A 14,524-nucleotide genomic window follows, 5' to 3' on the forward strand; every position below is an offset into this window, starting at 1 on the left:
ATACCTTTCTGTCTATTGAGAATGAGCAGGAATTTAATTAGTTAATTGAGTGGTTTATTAAAAGGATTAACTACACATAGACTTAGGCCTCTGTGACTGTTAAGAAATTAGCAGTCAGAAAATACGAGGAAGTTGGTTTGATGTCCCTTTTTTGTAAAGCTCTGGTGCCCTCTTCTGGACAGGCGATGCAATAACATTTAAAAAAGCATCTAACGCGCCTGCCTCCATACACCAGAAAATATCATAGACACAAATACCAGGATTTAAAGGTGAAGGCTGTAATTCACTATTTTGATAAAGGTTGCATTTGAGACTGTGGAACTCAAACCTTTAATCTATCTCGCCACAAAATCTGAAGACAGTTTTTGGTTTATGAGGTTTTCCTTGTTTGTTTTACTTTATATTATTCAAAAACCCTGTTTATCATATTATTTTATGGCTCACATTTTAACTTTTTTTGGCAGTGCAATATGACAAACATTAATATTTAAATGTCCCCTCCCCATTTTTTTCTCAGAGGAATGCAAAGATTATAATCGCAGATTTCAGAGCACAAGATGACTTTGCAGCTAGACTGAATAAGTTTAGATGAAAGCATATTTATGTGTTAGAATAGCCAAAATCAATAACTTAGAATTTGTGGCAATAAAACTGATGTTCATAGCTGCTCTTCATCCAGTCTGACTGAGATTGAGCTGTTTTGAAAAGATGCATGGGCAAGAATTACATTTTTTAGATGCAAAACACTTGCAGCTGTAGCTGCAATGAATGGTGGCATTGAATTAGGAAGGGGGTTAATCTCATATGCACCCCACTCTTTTCATTGTTAGTTATAAAAAACCAAAAAATACATTTATCATTTTCCTCATTTAACAAATAAACTCTATTTTGTGTTTATATCATAAAATCCCAACATGTCTTAGAAGTAAAAAAAACAAACCAAAAAAAACAGATCCAAAGCCAAATGATGGATTCTGGTAAAACATTTTATATTTTTAGTAAAATTCAGAACCACATTTCTCTGTTGGGTTGCTTTGCAGAGCAAACTGAAATCAAATAACAGATGAGGCCCAAGGAGCTCTTTGGAGTGTGGTCTGGGTGTCTGTGCAACATGGGTTGAAGTGTAGCAGAAAAAAAGCACAAGTCTGGACAACAGCATATGCAGAGTCAATGATAAAGAACCACAGAGGCATAAAAACTCTGGTTTTCATGGAGTTCACAGAAATGTCCCTGGAGACCAAAATCAGGAAGGAAACAAGAAGGTGGAGGAAAAATGTTTGATGTATTTCAGCTCAACCAGAACCACTCTAAACCTTACATTCATTAAATAAGTAATCGGATTTCAGTCAAATCACAGAATCATGTTTAATCTGTATCTGCCAAAATTTAAAGCAGACCGAATCATCTAAAAATCATGTCCCAAATGTACATAATCTTTTCATCTTTAAACAAAAAAAATTTGAAATTCAGAAATTTATAAACCTTTTACTTTTTTTGTTGTGTGAAACACTTTATGACGTAGTTCCCCAAACTGGCTCTAAGAGGAGCAGGTACTTTGGAATAGAATTGAAATAGAACTAAAGCAACAAATACAAATAAAATACATTTAAGTGGCATACTGGTATACAACATCGGAAATAAATCTTATTCCATGTACAAAGTCTAAATAATACAGATTCCAGTGCTTCGAGAGATAAAACAAATGACAAATTCTAAAATAAAGAACACAGGTCAACATAAAAATCACTATCAATATTCTTTTTTGTAGTTTTTTGGGGTTTTATCTGTTCTGATCAAAAGCAACAATAAATAAAAGTCAAACTCAAGCAGAGACACAACAGACTCAACCTGCTTCAACCGTTAATGTGACGGCTGGAGTGATGGATCACCTCAAGGTAACGGCAGACCTGAGGTTCGCCTTCCGTGTCCGTATGAACTGTAATGCATACATGTTGCATTACAGTCTTTTCATGTTTCTGTAAAGAGTGTGAAAGAATGCATGTGTTCTGATTCTGTCCTTACAAATCCAAGATTATAAATGCGTGACCAAACTTTCTCAATCCTTCTTCAGTAAAGCTTAACTGCATCTTTCTTTCATGTTGACCTTATTCACAACCCCTAAAAACTGAACTCAAAACCATGGTTATCCCTTGGAAACTGCATAGTTTAGCCAAAGCAAAGAGCAGAAAGGCATGGCTGAATGTGATATTAAACCTCGATGGCACAAAACATATAAAAACATGCTGTAAAAAGAGGCAGAAGCAAAACTCAAGAGGCACGCAAGGCTATGGATTTTGGCTCTGAAACAACTGAGTTTAACATCTGATGAAAACTGATGCTGTTTCTGTTACAGTACCTGAGTATTTTCTTCTAAGTTAATGCTAAATCTTTCAGATCATCTGAAGAATTTGATGAAATTACTCCTAAAGGATTTGACAGCATCTGAGTGAAGGTCATGACTAGGGATGTCCAGACCCTGTCCAAAGGATCAGATCAGGTTTCCAGTCAGGGTATATTTCCTGGCTGGACTTTGCTCCAAATACCGGTTATTATGATTTTATGCCAGTTGCACCCACAGCGAGATGTAAGTCTGCAAATTGCAAAGCCAGATTTAAAAAAAAATATCATGGTCTGTTTTTACAATAGTTGTGCACAACATTCTGTTTATTTGGGTTTTTCCAAGCACTCAGAAGATGAGTCTATTTCCTACTGCAGCTAAATGTCCGTCAGTGCTATGTGACTTAAGAGAGGAGCTGTAAAACTGCATGTTAAATGTTATGTTTATGAAGCTGCAAGTTTCATCTGCACACAAGTAACTGGATCCACATTAAGATATGTTTCAACCCACATCAAAACAAAAAGTAAACATACTAATAGTAGCCACCCACATTAGCAAGCTGTGCTGCAGGAAAACATGCAGGATAAAGATTTTATTGAGGACTTTAGCTCTATGTGTTGAGTCAGATGTCATCAACTGCCTGTAATTTGGTATCAACTGATCGCTATTCCTCAATTACTTGGATCAGCATCAGGGAGAACAATTCATGGTTGGGATGTCCCTAGTCATGACAATATCAAGTGAAAGTTTGGTATATCACATTTAATCTGAGAAAAAAAAAAAAAAGATCAGCTTGCAAAAGATCATCGTCCAACCACTGAGTAATTTTTTTTATTTTTATTGAATCATAAGATGTGAACACTTATAGAGATCCCTCCAATTTATCAGGGTAACTCAGATCTTTGTCAACACCTAACATGTGTGGCCAAAGCTAAATGTGGAAAAGCAGATTGAGGAGAGCAGCTATGTCAGAAGACTGCTTCCCCTACATGATGAATTATGCATGCAGGACCATAAAGCTATTTCCTTTTATTAACTATCATTCACCAAATCATTTACGGTTATTAAAAAAGGTGTGCAGGGGGTAAATAACAATCAAGTGAGACAATGCCCCCATTTGCCCTTGCATCCGATTCTGTCAATCTAATTAACTACTGGTGTTGTCCTCTGCTTAGTTAGGATTCAGAGTCACCTGATGGAAATACGGCTAAATGTGCTGCACAACTGGTCTGCATACTTGAAAATGCTCAGCCTGCAAGGTAAAGCTTCAAGCTGCACAGATTAACTTGCAGGCACTTGAGTGTCTATGCAAAAAGTTTACTCTAACCAGAGCCGGCCCAAGAAAGTCTTTGGCCCTTAGTCGAATCTGATTTGGGACCCCTTTCCAGTCCACATTATTTGGTTAATAAATAGTTTCAATGCAGACTCAGTAGGGTTGGGAAGTATCAAGGGCAAAATGTGCCACAATCTAAACACCATTAAATTTAAATTACATTTATGTGAAAAAAAAACATATTTCAGTATTTCATATTTCCTGTGCTACACCCCATCATGAAATAATTTAAACTGTAAAAATAATGCTGTGACATAGGATAATTAACTATTTGAATAAATACTTCAATTATATATGCTCCTAAAATGAATACAAACTGTATTAAATTACTGGTTTTATTTGCTGAATTTCCAATTAATGTATTAAATGTATGTATATTCAGTTTTATTTATATTATCACTTATATAAATAGTTATTTTTTAACCTATCAATGTATTGAATTGTGGCCCTTTTGTTTATCCTTGAGGTGTGACTCTAGCAGACATTAACAGCAGCAATGATAAACTAGAAACATTAAATTTTGACCGTTAACATAATGAACAAACTATGAATATATGATTACAACTAGTGCCTATGTCAGTTTCTTTAAATCTTAAAGTAATTAAAATGTAAAATTTTAAAGAATTATAAATTCGTCTACATAAATATTATTTTAATTGTTTAAAGCAATTTTGAGGTTTTTGATATAAATATATATATATATATATATATATATATATATATATATATATATATATATATATAAAGATATATACTCTGTCTAAGAGGTCAAGCACTCTTAGAGCGCCCCTTGCTGGCCCGGAGGCCCCAAGCAGAAGCTAAGTTTGATTTTGCCTTGGGCCGGCTCTGACTCTGAGAGTGGTGTACCATACCATTAAAGATAGATAACTGTACCACTAAGTGTGTGAAAATATGTGATGTTGGAACCTGGTAAATAATCAGTATTTTTTTTTTTTGTGGAGAGTGAATATTTATGGTGTTTTCCTTTTTTTGCTGTTTACAGTTAAACTGCAACCACACTACATTTCTACATGATGTCTCCATCCTCTATGCTAAAGCTGGATCTGCGGCTGGAGTCGACAGATGCCTCAGGGGACATTCCGGACAGCAGTGGGTCTCCACCCATAGGGGACAAAGGCTCGTCCATCATCAAGAAGCCCAGCTCGCCTCTTCTCCCTTGGACGTCCAGTCCGCCCAGGTCGCCCAGCCCCGACATGCCGTCTGAGAATCCGGGTATCCCATCGCACAAGTCCAGCGACTGGGTAAAGTCATAGGTTTGGGAGCTGCCCACGGCTGGGAACTGGATGGGCTGTTGGGGTGGGAGGTGCTGTGGGAGTGATGGCATTTGCCGGAGCTGAGGCTGGAGCTGGTTCTGATGATGGAGGTGGGTCTGGGGGAGGAAGTGGTGCTGTTGGGGCTGAGCGTGATTGTGGGGTAGGTGCTGCGCCTGGTGGAGAGCTTGTGGCTGAGGGTGAGAAAAGTTCTGCTCTGGGCTGGCCTCATGTTTTATGTAAGGAGGCATCATTTCATTCGGGTTTAAGCCAGATGGGGAGTTGCTTGGCAGGCCATGCAGCTGAGCCTGCATCTCCAACTCCTGTTGACAGAAGAATCAAATGTCATCCCAAGTATCTTCATCTTTTTTTTTTCGTTTATGCATTTCTGTTTGTGTTTTAACCTGGATACGTAGCAAAAGCTGCTTGTTGGCCATCTCCATCCTTTTGAAGTTATTCTCCACCTCTCTGGACCTCTGCACATCTTTCTGCATACGTTTTATATAATCTACAGAGGCCCGCAATATAGTACCTTTGTTCCAACGCACATCGCTACAAACAGAGGAAAATAAACACAACAGCTTATCCAATGACCTTTGAATGATAGACACATCTCAATAAATTAGAATATCGTTAAAAATGTATACTTTGTTTTTCAGTAAGTCAGTTCAAATAGTGAAACTTATAAGTTAATATAGATTATTATAGCCTACAGATAATGAAAATCCAAAATTCAGATTCTCTGAAAAATTTTATATTACATAATACCAATAAAACATGACTTTTTTATACAGAAATGTTGGCTTACTAGAAGATATATTCATACACTGTACAGTATATGCACTTTAAGTCCTGTGAAATAAAATCAGCATTTCCATAAAGCTTGTCAGCAGAGGGAGGTATGAAGTGCTCTAAAATATACTGGTAGACACCTGTGAAAACTGCACACTGGACCTCAACTTGTAATGTGTGCCTCTCCACTCCAGACTCTGGGACCTTAATTCCCAAATGAAATGGAAAAAGTAATGTTAGCTAAAGAAGGACTTTGAACCTCTGAGTAACACTCCAGTCCTTTTTCTCCATTGTCCAAGTAAGACACTCTTGACATTGTCTTCTCTTCGGGAGTTGATCAACACAAGGAATGTAAAAGATGTAAAACGTTTTCCTTCCACTTAATCTTTCCATTAATATTAATACAGCACTTGACTCTCTGCTGCATGACTGTGTAGGCCATAACACGCCCATAACAAGGCCATCATATTCATATGAAGAATGCCTTTTTATTGGTCTTATGTAATATGTTGATTTTCAGAGAAACAGAATTTGGGCTTTTCATTACCTGTAAGCCATAATCTTCAAAATTAACAAAAATAAATTCTTTTGAAATAAATAATTGAGTGTGTAATGAATCTAACATGAGTTTAGCTTTTTTGACAGAATTTAGATGAAATTCTAATTTATCGAGAAGCACCTGTAAAAAAACAGCCAAGTGAAAGGAACTCACAGGTCATTGGTCTTAGGAATCATAGTGCCCAGCTCTTTGATTCGGTCATTAATGTTGAATCTTCTCCTTCTTTCAACTGTTAAAGAGTAAAGAGACAGAAACAGTAAAGCAACATAGTTAGTGAGGGTAACCTTTTACAACTGATGTGTGGGCTTTGCATTGTCTACACATCCAGGTCCACATTTTTGCATTTTGGAGATAAACAGGAAAGAGCACCACAAATACACACGCACATACACATACAAAAAGTCACACATAGTCACAGGCAATTACTCTTAAGTGCTAGAACAGCAGAAATGATCAAGTTAACTATCCACCCACTTGTTGCTCTATGTCAGCTAAATCAGCACGAAGCTCTAGACTGTGCAAGAGGCTGACTACAATGTTCATGTTTGTCAAATATACTTACTCAGATTGTGGTTGTCTTTCTTCTGTCTCTCCTTGGCCAGCGCACGGGCTTCTGCGTCTTTGCAAAAACAAAATATAATCAACTAAAGACTGACAAAGTGGCATGACCTCCCAAGGTGAGTCACCGTGGTGACATGCAACGTCTGTGCCATCTACTAACAGTCAAACGTGGAGAGCAAGATGTTTTAAAACTCAGTTGTTCGCACCTGACAGTTCTCGCTTGATGGTTAGGTTGGCGGGACAGGAGTTACTCGTCATTGCGATAGTCGGCGCCTTCATCCCAGGGCCTGTGTAGACGTCCAGGTGGCTGCTGGAAAGTGGGAGCTGGGGACAGGGGGAGCACACACAAAAAATTATGTACACATTTTACTACAAAACACACGTTTACAAACTCAGTTAAGTATTTAAAAAATAATTATTTCATTGTACTAGCCTAAATAAAGGTTCAAAGTATTTTTTGTGTATCAAAAAGTCCACAAGAAAGTAAGTTTTTAGGTCAGAAATAAAAAATGATACCATTTCAATTTATGCTTGAGTTAAAAGTAAGTTTAAATCAAATTTATAAAATACAGCATAAATTGTATACTGTCAATCTACAGTTCTTCAGTTTACATCTGTTATTTCTTACAGAGAAATCATTCACAGCTTCATACACCTTTTAAACTACTTTTATGAAGTCAGTGTTCATGTTTATTGTACTGTAAAGTGCGCACAGCAGCACATATTGCAATAACATCACACCTGAAGACAGCTTGCCAAATGCACAGCAATGATTGACAATTGTGTTATCTACCTTATCTGCCTTTATGATTCGATTCCCTCCTCTGACATCTCCTGCACCTGAATTTACACCTCTGAAGTGCTCCAAACTCCAATATCTTGCACTTTAGACGCTATATAACAGAGATTTAGCTCTGCGAGGAGTGTTAAAAAGAGCTAATTTCACCTTAATTGTGCATGTCAATGATTCAGTAAGTTTTAGGCTAGTCGAGGAGCCATGTCACACTACTCTGAAGCACTAGGGACGAATATGGCACTGCTAATGAGGCCTAACAGATAAACAGCTGAAAGGGAAAGATAACTTAATCTGCAAGCTACTGTTCAAGCTAGGAGATGAATCACATTTGTAGACATAGACATAAACCGGCATTTCTGCAGCTTAGCGACGACATTCAAAGTTTTCAATGCTTATATGAACAAAAAGCTTCAAGTTATTAGAAAGTTGAGCTGTGTAGGTATGGAAAACAGTTAAGAAAAACGTAAAATGATTATTAACAACTTAATATAGCCGCTGTTTGATAGCATTATTCAACAGTGTGGCTATTCAGTTATAGGGAAATCTGATGCTTTTAAGGGTTAATGTTTAAAACAAATCAGTGTGCCATCACAAGTAATAAAATCCCAATAAACACTTTTATTTGATCGCACCTGGTCGTGTTAACATTATTTCTGCTGACATCAGATAACCTACAATACCCATGCTGTGTCCCAGTATCTTCCTCCACGGTTTCTGCACTCCACGCATCTTGACCAACAAAAAAAACTCAGTCCGTTTGTTTAATTAGCAGCTAATTCTGACCCAGTGTCACCACCTGTTCGCAGACTTTTAAAGCATTTCCTCTGTGCCTGGTATTCAGTGGTGTCCCTGGCCCTCGCTAAACTTGAAAAGATTCCAAGAATTCCAAGGAATTTGCTGTCCTAATCCCCGTCAGGATTAGCAGGTGAGTTTTACTCACTGTTCTGACATTAAAAGGAATAAAGAGAGAGGGTGAGGGAAGCTGGAATCTATGCAGCACAGTTAACATACTGATATAAAGTACCTAATGCTTTAAGAGCCATCTTTTGAAACACAGTCTGTTCTGAGATTGATTAGTGCGCGCTGGCCAATCTAATCACACAGTGCAGCACAGACTCGTGCACAAAGACAAAGTTTAAGTGATTAAACCAATCAACCACACAGGGCAGTGTGAGATAAAGTCACAGCAGCATATGTGGGTTTCCCTCTCTCTACACAGCAGTTAGCAAGGTTGAACTTTTACATAGTGTCTGAGCCTGCTTTGATTTAAACTCAGACTAAATTGTAAGACCCAATAATGCAAAATGAAATGAGTAAAATCTTGATTTATCTGCAGCAAAAAAAACATCCAATAACGTGAAAAATAGGTCAGCAATATGCAACCTTTTTCATTTTGTCTCTCATAATTAAAGATGGAAGCAAAAACTGCTGCTGCTGCATCTCTCCTCACTGAAGTTTAAACTATTAACACACAGCATAACCCACTTGCTCAGATCTAAATCAGTCATGTTAAAGCATCCAGAGAGCTTTTATCTTACCAGCTGAATCTGTTCTCCTTCAATGACTTCCACAATGGCATACGTCTTATTCATCTCCTTCATCCTACACTCCTTTGCCTATAAAGGCCGAGGGGGCTTTCAACTTCTCTACTGTGCTCGGTCAGCACATGCAGCGTTCAGTGGCACCCGCCTCCCCTGCTGCTGCTGCTAAGAGAATGACCTCAGCGGCGCTCCTGCTCGTCTTCTACCTCCGTTCTCTACTGAACAGGAGTGAACTTTCCCCCAACTGGACTTTCAGCCTGTTTTCCCTTCAGCATAAATTGTCCTCATCGCCCCCACCCACATCCCCCCCCCCCCCCCCCCCCCCTCCTCCTTTTTTTCTCCTCCACCTCGCTCTCTCTGAATGTCTTGTAAACAAGTTGAACTCTAACTGGTAGCGGCTTAATTGTTAATTTTCTGAGTTTGCTCCTTCAGACACAAAACCTTGTGTCCCTCGGACATAAGGCTTTGTGTCTTCCCTGATGTTTCTAACTATGTCCAACACGGGTTAGGGGTGGAATGTTTAGTATTTAAGCCAATTATACACTTTGTTTGGCACACTTCACTTTGTTTGTCTATGTGTTTTTGTTTATGGCTGCACAAAGACATAACTGATTGGAAGCTGTGGGTATGTGCTGAATGAAAAAATGGATTTGGAGTGACATTCAATGGCTGCTTTGAAACATTAACTCACTGTGGTTTAATTAACAGATGAGCCTAACAATGCCCATTAATAGTAGCAAACACTAGCAATGCAGGTTATTGTAGCAACAAAGTCTGATGGCTGACTTGCTATATCCAACTATATGACTGATTTACTAAGCTTGCATAAGCCCTAAAGGTATGGGAGAACAGCAATTAAATTTGAAAGAGAAAAACTTTAATTTTATAGTCTACATAATAGGGTTTTCTTCATTTTATTCATCTAAGCAAGCTTCAAAGAGACTTAAAGTAGTACAATATTCTTGGAAAAGTGTAATTATGTCCATAGCTAAGTTTTAAAACCAAATTAATTTCAATAATGGAATAAAGTGAAACAAATTCTTTAAAATTCATACTTTGCTCTAAAAGAGACTCTTCCCAATCTACCTAATTAGATAGATACAGTGCATGCAATGCAAACGTGTTCATACCTCTGGAACTTCACTCATTTTGTCACATAACAAGGTTCCACATTTTAGCCATTTGTTCCTTGCAAAACAGCTCAAGTTCAGAGAGACTGAACTGAAAACATGTATGGACATCAATTTTTAAGTCTTACTACTAACTGGTAATTGGATTTAGCTCGAGACTTTGACTGGGCCATTCTATCACATTTACAAGCTTTAATCCACCTGATTGATTGATTGATTGATTGATTGATTGATTGATTGATTGGTTTGTTGGTAGGTAGGTAGATAGGTAGGTAGGTAGATATCCGAAACAGTTGCATTTAAGCGGAGATTAAATCCCACACAGGTGGAGTCTATTTATTAATTAGGTGTCTTGTACAGGAAGTTGGTTGCGCTGGAGTTCATTTAGAGGTATCGGAGAAAAGAGGACTGCATACAAATTCATGCCACAATTCAGGTTTATTTGTAAAAAAAAAAAAATCTGTAAAACCCTGAATCTTCTTGCTTCTGTTCATCTATGACATTAAATCTCAACAGAGATCATTGAAGTTATTAGTTCTAACGTGACAAAATAGGGAAAGTTTCAAGAGGTATGAATACCTTTGCAAGGTACAGTATGTTAATTTAATTTGATGTAATATTTAAATAATTAATATGTAAAGAAACATTACTGCAAACTGTAAAGGAAAAAAAACTGCTGAATTGTTCACAGCAAAAAATCACTAGTGACAAGTTTGCCTTATAAGGGTTTACAGCCTGAGGAGCCAGCGATGAACTCAATCTTACCTCCAGGTTAACTGGATGCAAAGTACAGGCATCATATAAAAACACCATGAAAATGAAGGAATCTGCTTCTTTTTAGGAGGGTTCTCTCTACTTACTGTGTTTGGCATCTGGACAGGGTCCATGTAACCCTGAACGTCATCGTAACTGGACTGCATACTTATAATGTCATCAATAACTTCGTCCATCTGCAAAAGAAAACCAAAATCTGATTAATTTAAATACCACCACTACACCAACTGAATTCAGTTCAGTTTATATGTCTAGCACCAATTCACAACAAATTTAATCTCAAGACACTTTACAAGACAAACAGTTTCTGTGCAGAAATAAAAGTTGCTGATGAGACAATAAAGTAAGTTTAAGATTCTTGTTCAGCAGGTCTAGAGGAACTTGTGGTAAATAGTATTCAAATATTCAGCAGATAAGACTCTAAAACCACTGGCCGTTTTTGCATATTTGTTTTACTGAAGCTTTAAAACCCTGAACGCATTTAGACACTTAAATAAAGACATTTTCTTTCTGTCTTGTAAAGTTATTTTTTACTTAGAGAGAATCAAGAGGAATTGCCAAGTTGAAGGCAGTGTTGGTCAAAGTCCCCCAGGTTCAAAGGCCCTTACGTTCTGCTGTCACTCTGTCACTTGTTAAGCTGTAATTACTGCAGGAAGGCCATTATGGAGCATTTAAATTCCACTAATTGCCTCTCTCAGTTAGTCACCACTTTCTTCCTTCGCAAGTGCTGCTCCTGCCACCAAGGGGACTATTAAAACATTATGATGCTTTCATAAAAAGTGGAGATCATGTCGCTTTTGGGCTAATTTTCAACCCTTATAATTTTATATACAGGCATAATTAAATCGTAATACAAGAGATTTGTATTGGGTCCTTGCAAACTGAGCTTTAAAACAAGACCATGAGCTTAATGTTTATGGGCTTCAGTCTGCCTAGCACGCTTGCAAGCGCCTACCTCCTTCTCATGGCTGGAGCCAATGTTGAGCATGGCCATGGGGCTGTTGGGGGCGCTGTTGCCAGACATTAGCTGCTCCTTCCGCATGTGCGGGGAGTGGAGAGGTGGAGGTGCAGACGCTGAACCCCCTGCAGGTCCCATGTTTGTGGGTGGAGATGGGGGCATGGGCCCTGCCACTGCATGGACTGTCTGGGGACACAAAGAGAAAGTTGACAGTGAAGGTAATCTGGAAAGACTTAAAATCTGTCACTGAAACTATGGTCTGTTCTTCTATTTACTACAAATAATTAAGAGATACAGTGCCTTGCAAAAATGTTCATTCCTCTAGGAACTTTCTCACTTTTTATCACATTACAACCACAAACTTCAATGTATGTTTTCAGAAATTTATGTGACAGACTGACACAAAAGTAGTGCATAAATGTGAAGTTTAAGGTAAGTACATAGTTGAAGAAAAACTCAAACATACCACCCCCATGGTGACATACGGGGGTGGCACCATCATGCTACTTTTGTTTTCATCTTTTCATGATGACACTTTTCTTTCACAGGCAGATCTAAAACAGGATAATCCTGGAAGAAAACCTGTTAGAGGCTGCAAAAGACTTTAGACTAGGGCAGAGGCTCACCTTCCATTTGGATAAGGAACCTAAAGACAATACGATAGAATAATTCAAATGAAAGCAAATCTATCTGTTACAATGACCCACTCAAAGCCCCAACTTAAATCCAATTGAAAACATGCTGCGAGATTTTTAAATGTTCACATATTCTTACTACCTACAGTCTGATTCAGCTTGAAAAAGTTTGCAAAAAGAATGGGATACATTTACAAAACGTAGATCTGAACATATAGGAGAGAAATACCCAAAAACCATTGTAGCTGTTATTGCAGTAAAAGGTGGTTCTCCAAACCGTTGACCCAGGGAGAAATACATTTATTAACACGCCATATTTTAGTGAGCATTTTTTATAACATTTTCTCCTTTTTGCTTCACTTTGCAGTCACGCACTACTTTGTGTTTGGGTGTAAATACTTTTGCATAGCACTCTGCAGAGTTCACCAGACAAATACCTGTTTGTTGGCATAAGTGGTTGAAAGATATTCTTTCACTTGTTGTCTCCGTGACTGACGGATATGGTAGTCTGTTGGATTTTCAAGGTGTGTTTGCACCTGTATAAAGCAAAAACACAATAAGTCAGTGTAAATCATAAAGTAAATGTCACTTTTTTTATTAATCCAAACCCTGAACAATACAATTTGAAAATAATTAAGCTGATATCAATGACTAAAACCTTAACACAGACATAAATAAATCAATTTTAAAAAGTCCCTCTACATTATTCAGTGAAAGATAAAAAGCCAGTTAGCTCATTACATTTTAACACTAATATTTAAACCCACAAGACCTTGTGTTTAGACCTTTGTATAACTCAGTGATGTGATGGCACAGGATATATAGCAGCCAGTCAGTGATGTCTACAGAGGCAAAGCTGCACTAAATCCCCAAGTGTGGCTGCATAGACCCATGTTCCGGCCTCATTCCTTCACATCAACGGCCAGAGCTGAGGAGGGAGCTGCACCCTCCTGCTTTTATCCGCGTTAATAGCAAAGAGCAGGATGACAGCAGGAGAATCAGAAACCTTTCAGTAAATAGATATTTCTGCTACTTTCCACAGACATAAGTGTTTCACAACTCCCTCATCAAAGCCAGTACTACTGCTAGATCTCATTTTACCTGTTTCCCTTCTTCTATGACACTCTTCTACTGGGACACTGAGTAGGCTGTGCTTGCAAATATACCCAGACTTATTTATTTTCTTACCTGAATAAGTTCCAGCACTAATCTTTGGCATATGTGTCATATCCTTTTAGGCATTTAATGATGCACTTCAGCTGTTCTTTTTCAGGCTGGACTGACAATAAATGCAACTTCAATGTTTTTTTTGCAAACAATAACTGGGTGCTCAAGTTTGAATTTGTGTGAATTTCTGTTTGAATTTACTCTAATTCACGCAGGCTCAAAATTAAATATCTACATGCAACCCCACAATTCTTAGCAGAATTTGTAAAACTCATTTAAATTGGTTGGTTTCCTTCAAGGACCCAACTTTTATGCAATTTGCATACATTTTCAAAAACACTGAGGTCGTGGCCATTCTGGAAAGCTAGTAGTGGCCTACTTTATTCATTACAAATCTAGTTTTGATGTGTGTCCAAATTTTAACGAGTTAAGGAATCTGGAGCTCGGTCTTCATTAATTCATCGAACTTCTGGCATATGATGGATCCTCAGCATGATGCTACTATCACCATGCTTGACAGTGCAGTGTTGTTAGGTGTGAAAGCCTTGCCTTGACTTCTCCAAACATTCTTCTTCTCATTGTGGCTAAACAGCTCAATCTTTGTCTCATCTAAAACTTTTATTCAGAACATTTTTGTCACATATCTACACAGTCCATGTTGATGTAAAA

The 14,524-nt window shown here is 37.9% G+C and overlaps 1 protein-coding gene across 7 annotated transcripts in view; it reads right to left on the reverse strand.

The window, feature by feature from the left end:
* Positions 1-968: 968 nt before the first annotated feature.
* tfeb (transcription factor EB) overlaps positions 969-14,524 on the reverse strand; it is a 46,864-nt gene continuing 33,308 nt past the window's right edge. For 6 of the 7 annotated variants that reach the window (XM_047347915.1, XM_047347916.1, XM_047347917.1 and 3 more), the window contains 8 exons: positions 13,126-13,224; positions 12,051-12,239; positions 11,182-11,271; positions 7,061-7,178; positions 6,856-6,912; positions 6,447-6,522; positions 5,347-5,494; positions 969-5,265 (listed from right to left, as the gene is read on the reverse strand). In XM_047347915.1, coding sequence (XP_047203871.1) covers positions 4,699-5,265; positions 5,347-5,494; positions 6,447-6,522; positions 6,856-6,912; positions 7,061-7,178; positions 11,182-11,271; positions 12,051-12,239; positions 13,126-13,224 — 1,344 coding nt within the window. In that variant the 3' untranslated portion in view covers positions 969-4,698. The remainder of the gene's footprint in view (positions 5,266-5,346; positions 5,495-6,446; positions 6,523-6,855; positions 6,913-7,060; positions 7,179-11,181; positions 11,272-12,050; positions 12,240-13,125; positions 13,225-14,524) is intronic. The other variant, XM_047347919.1, reaches the window with a different exon arrangement.

The sequence above is a fragment of the Girardinichthys multiradiatus genome, chromosome 20 (genome assembly GCF_021462225.1).
Source record: "Girardinichthys multiradiatus isolate DD_20200921_A chromosome 20, DD_fGirMul_XY1, whole genome shotgun sequence".
Lineage (NCBI taxonomy): Eukaryota > Metazoa > Chordata > Actinopteri > Cyprinodontiformes > Goodeidae > Girardinichthys > Girardinichthys multiradiatus.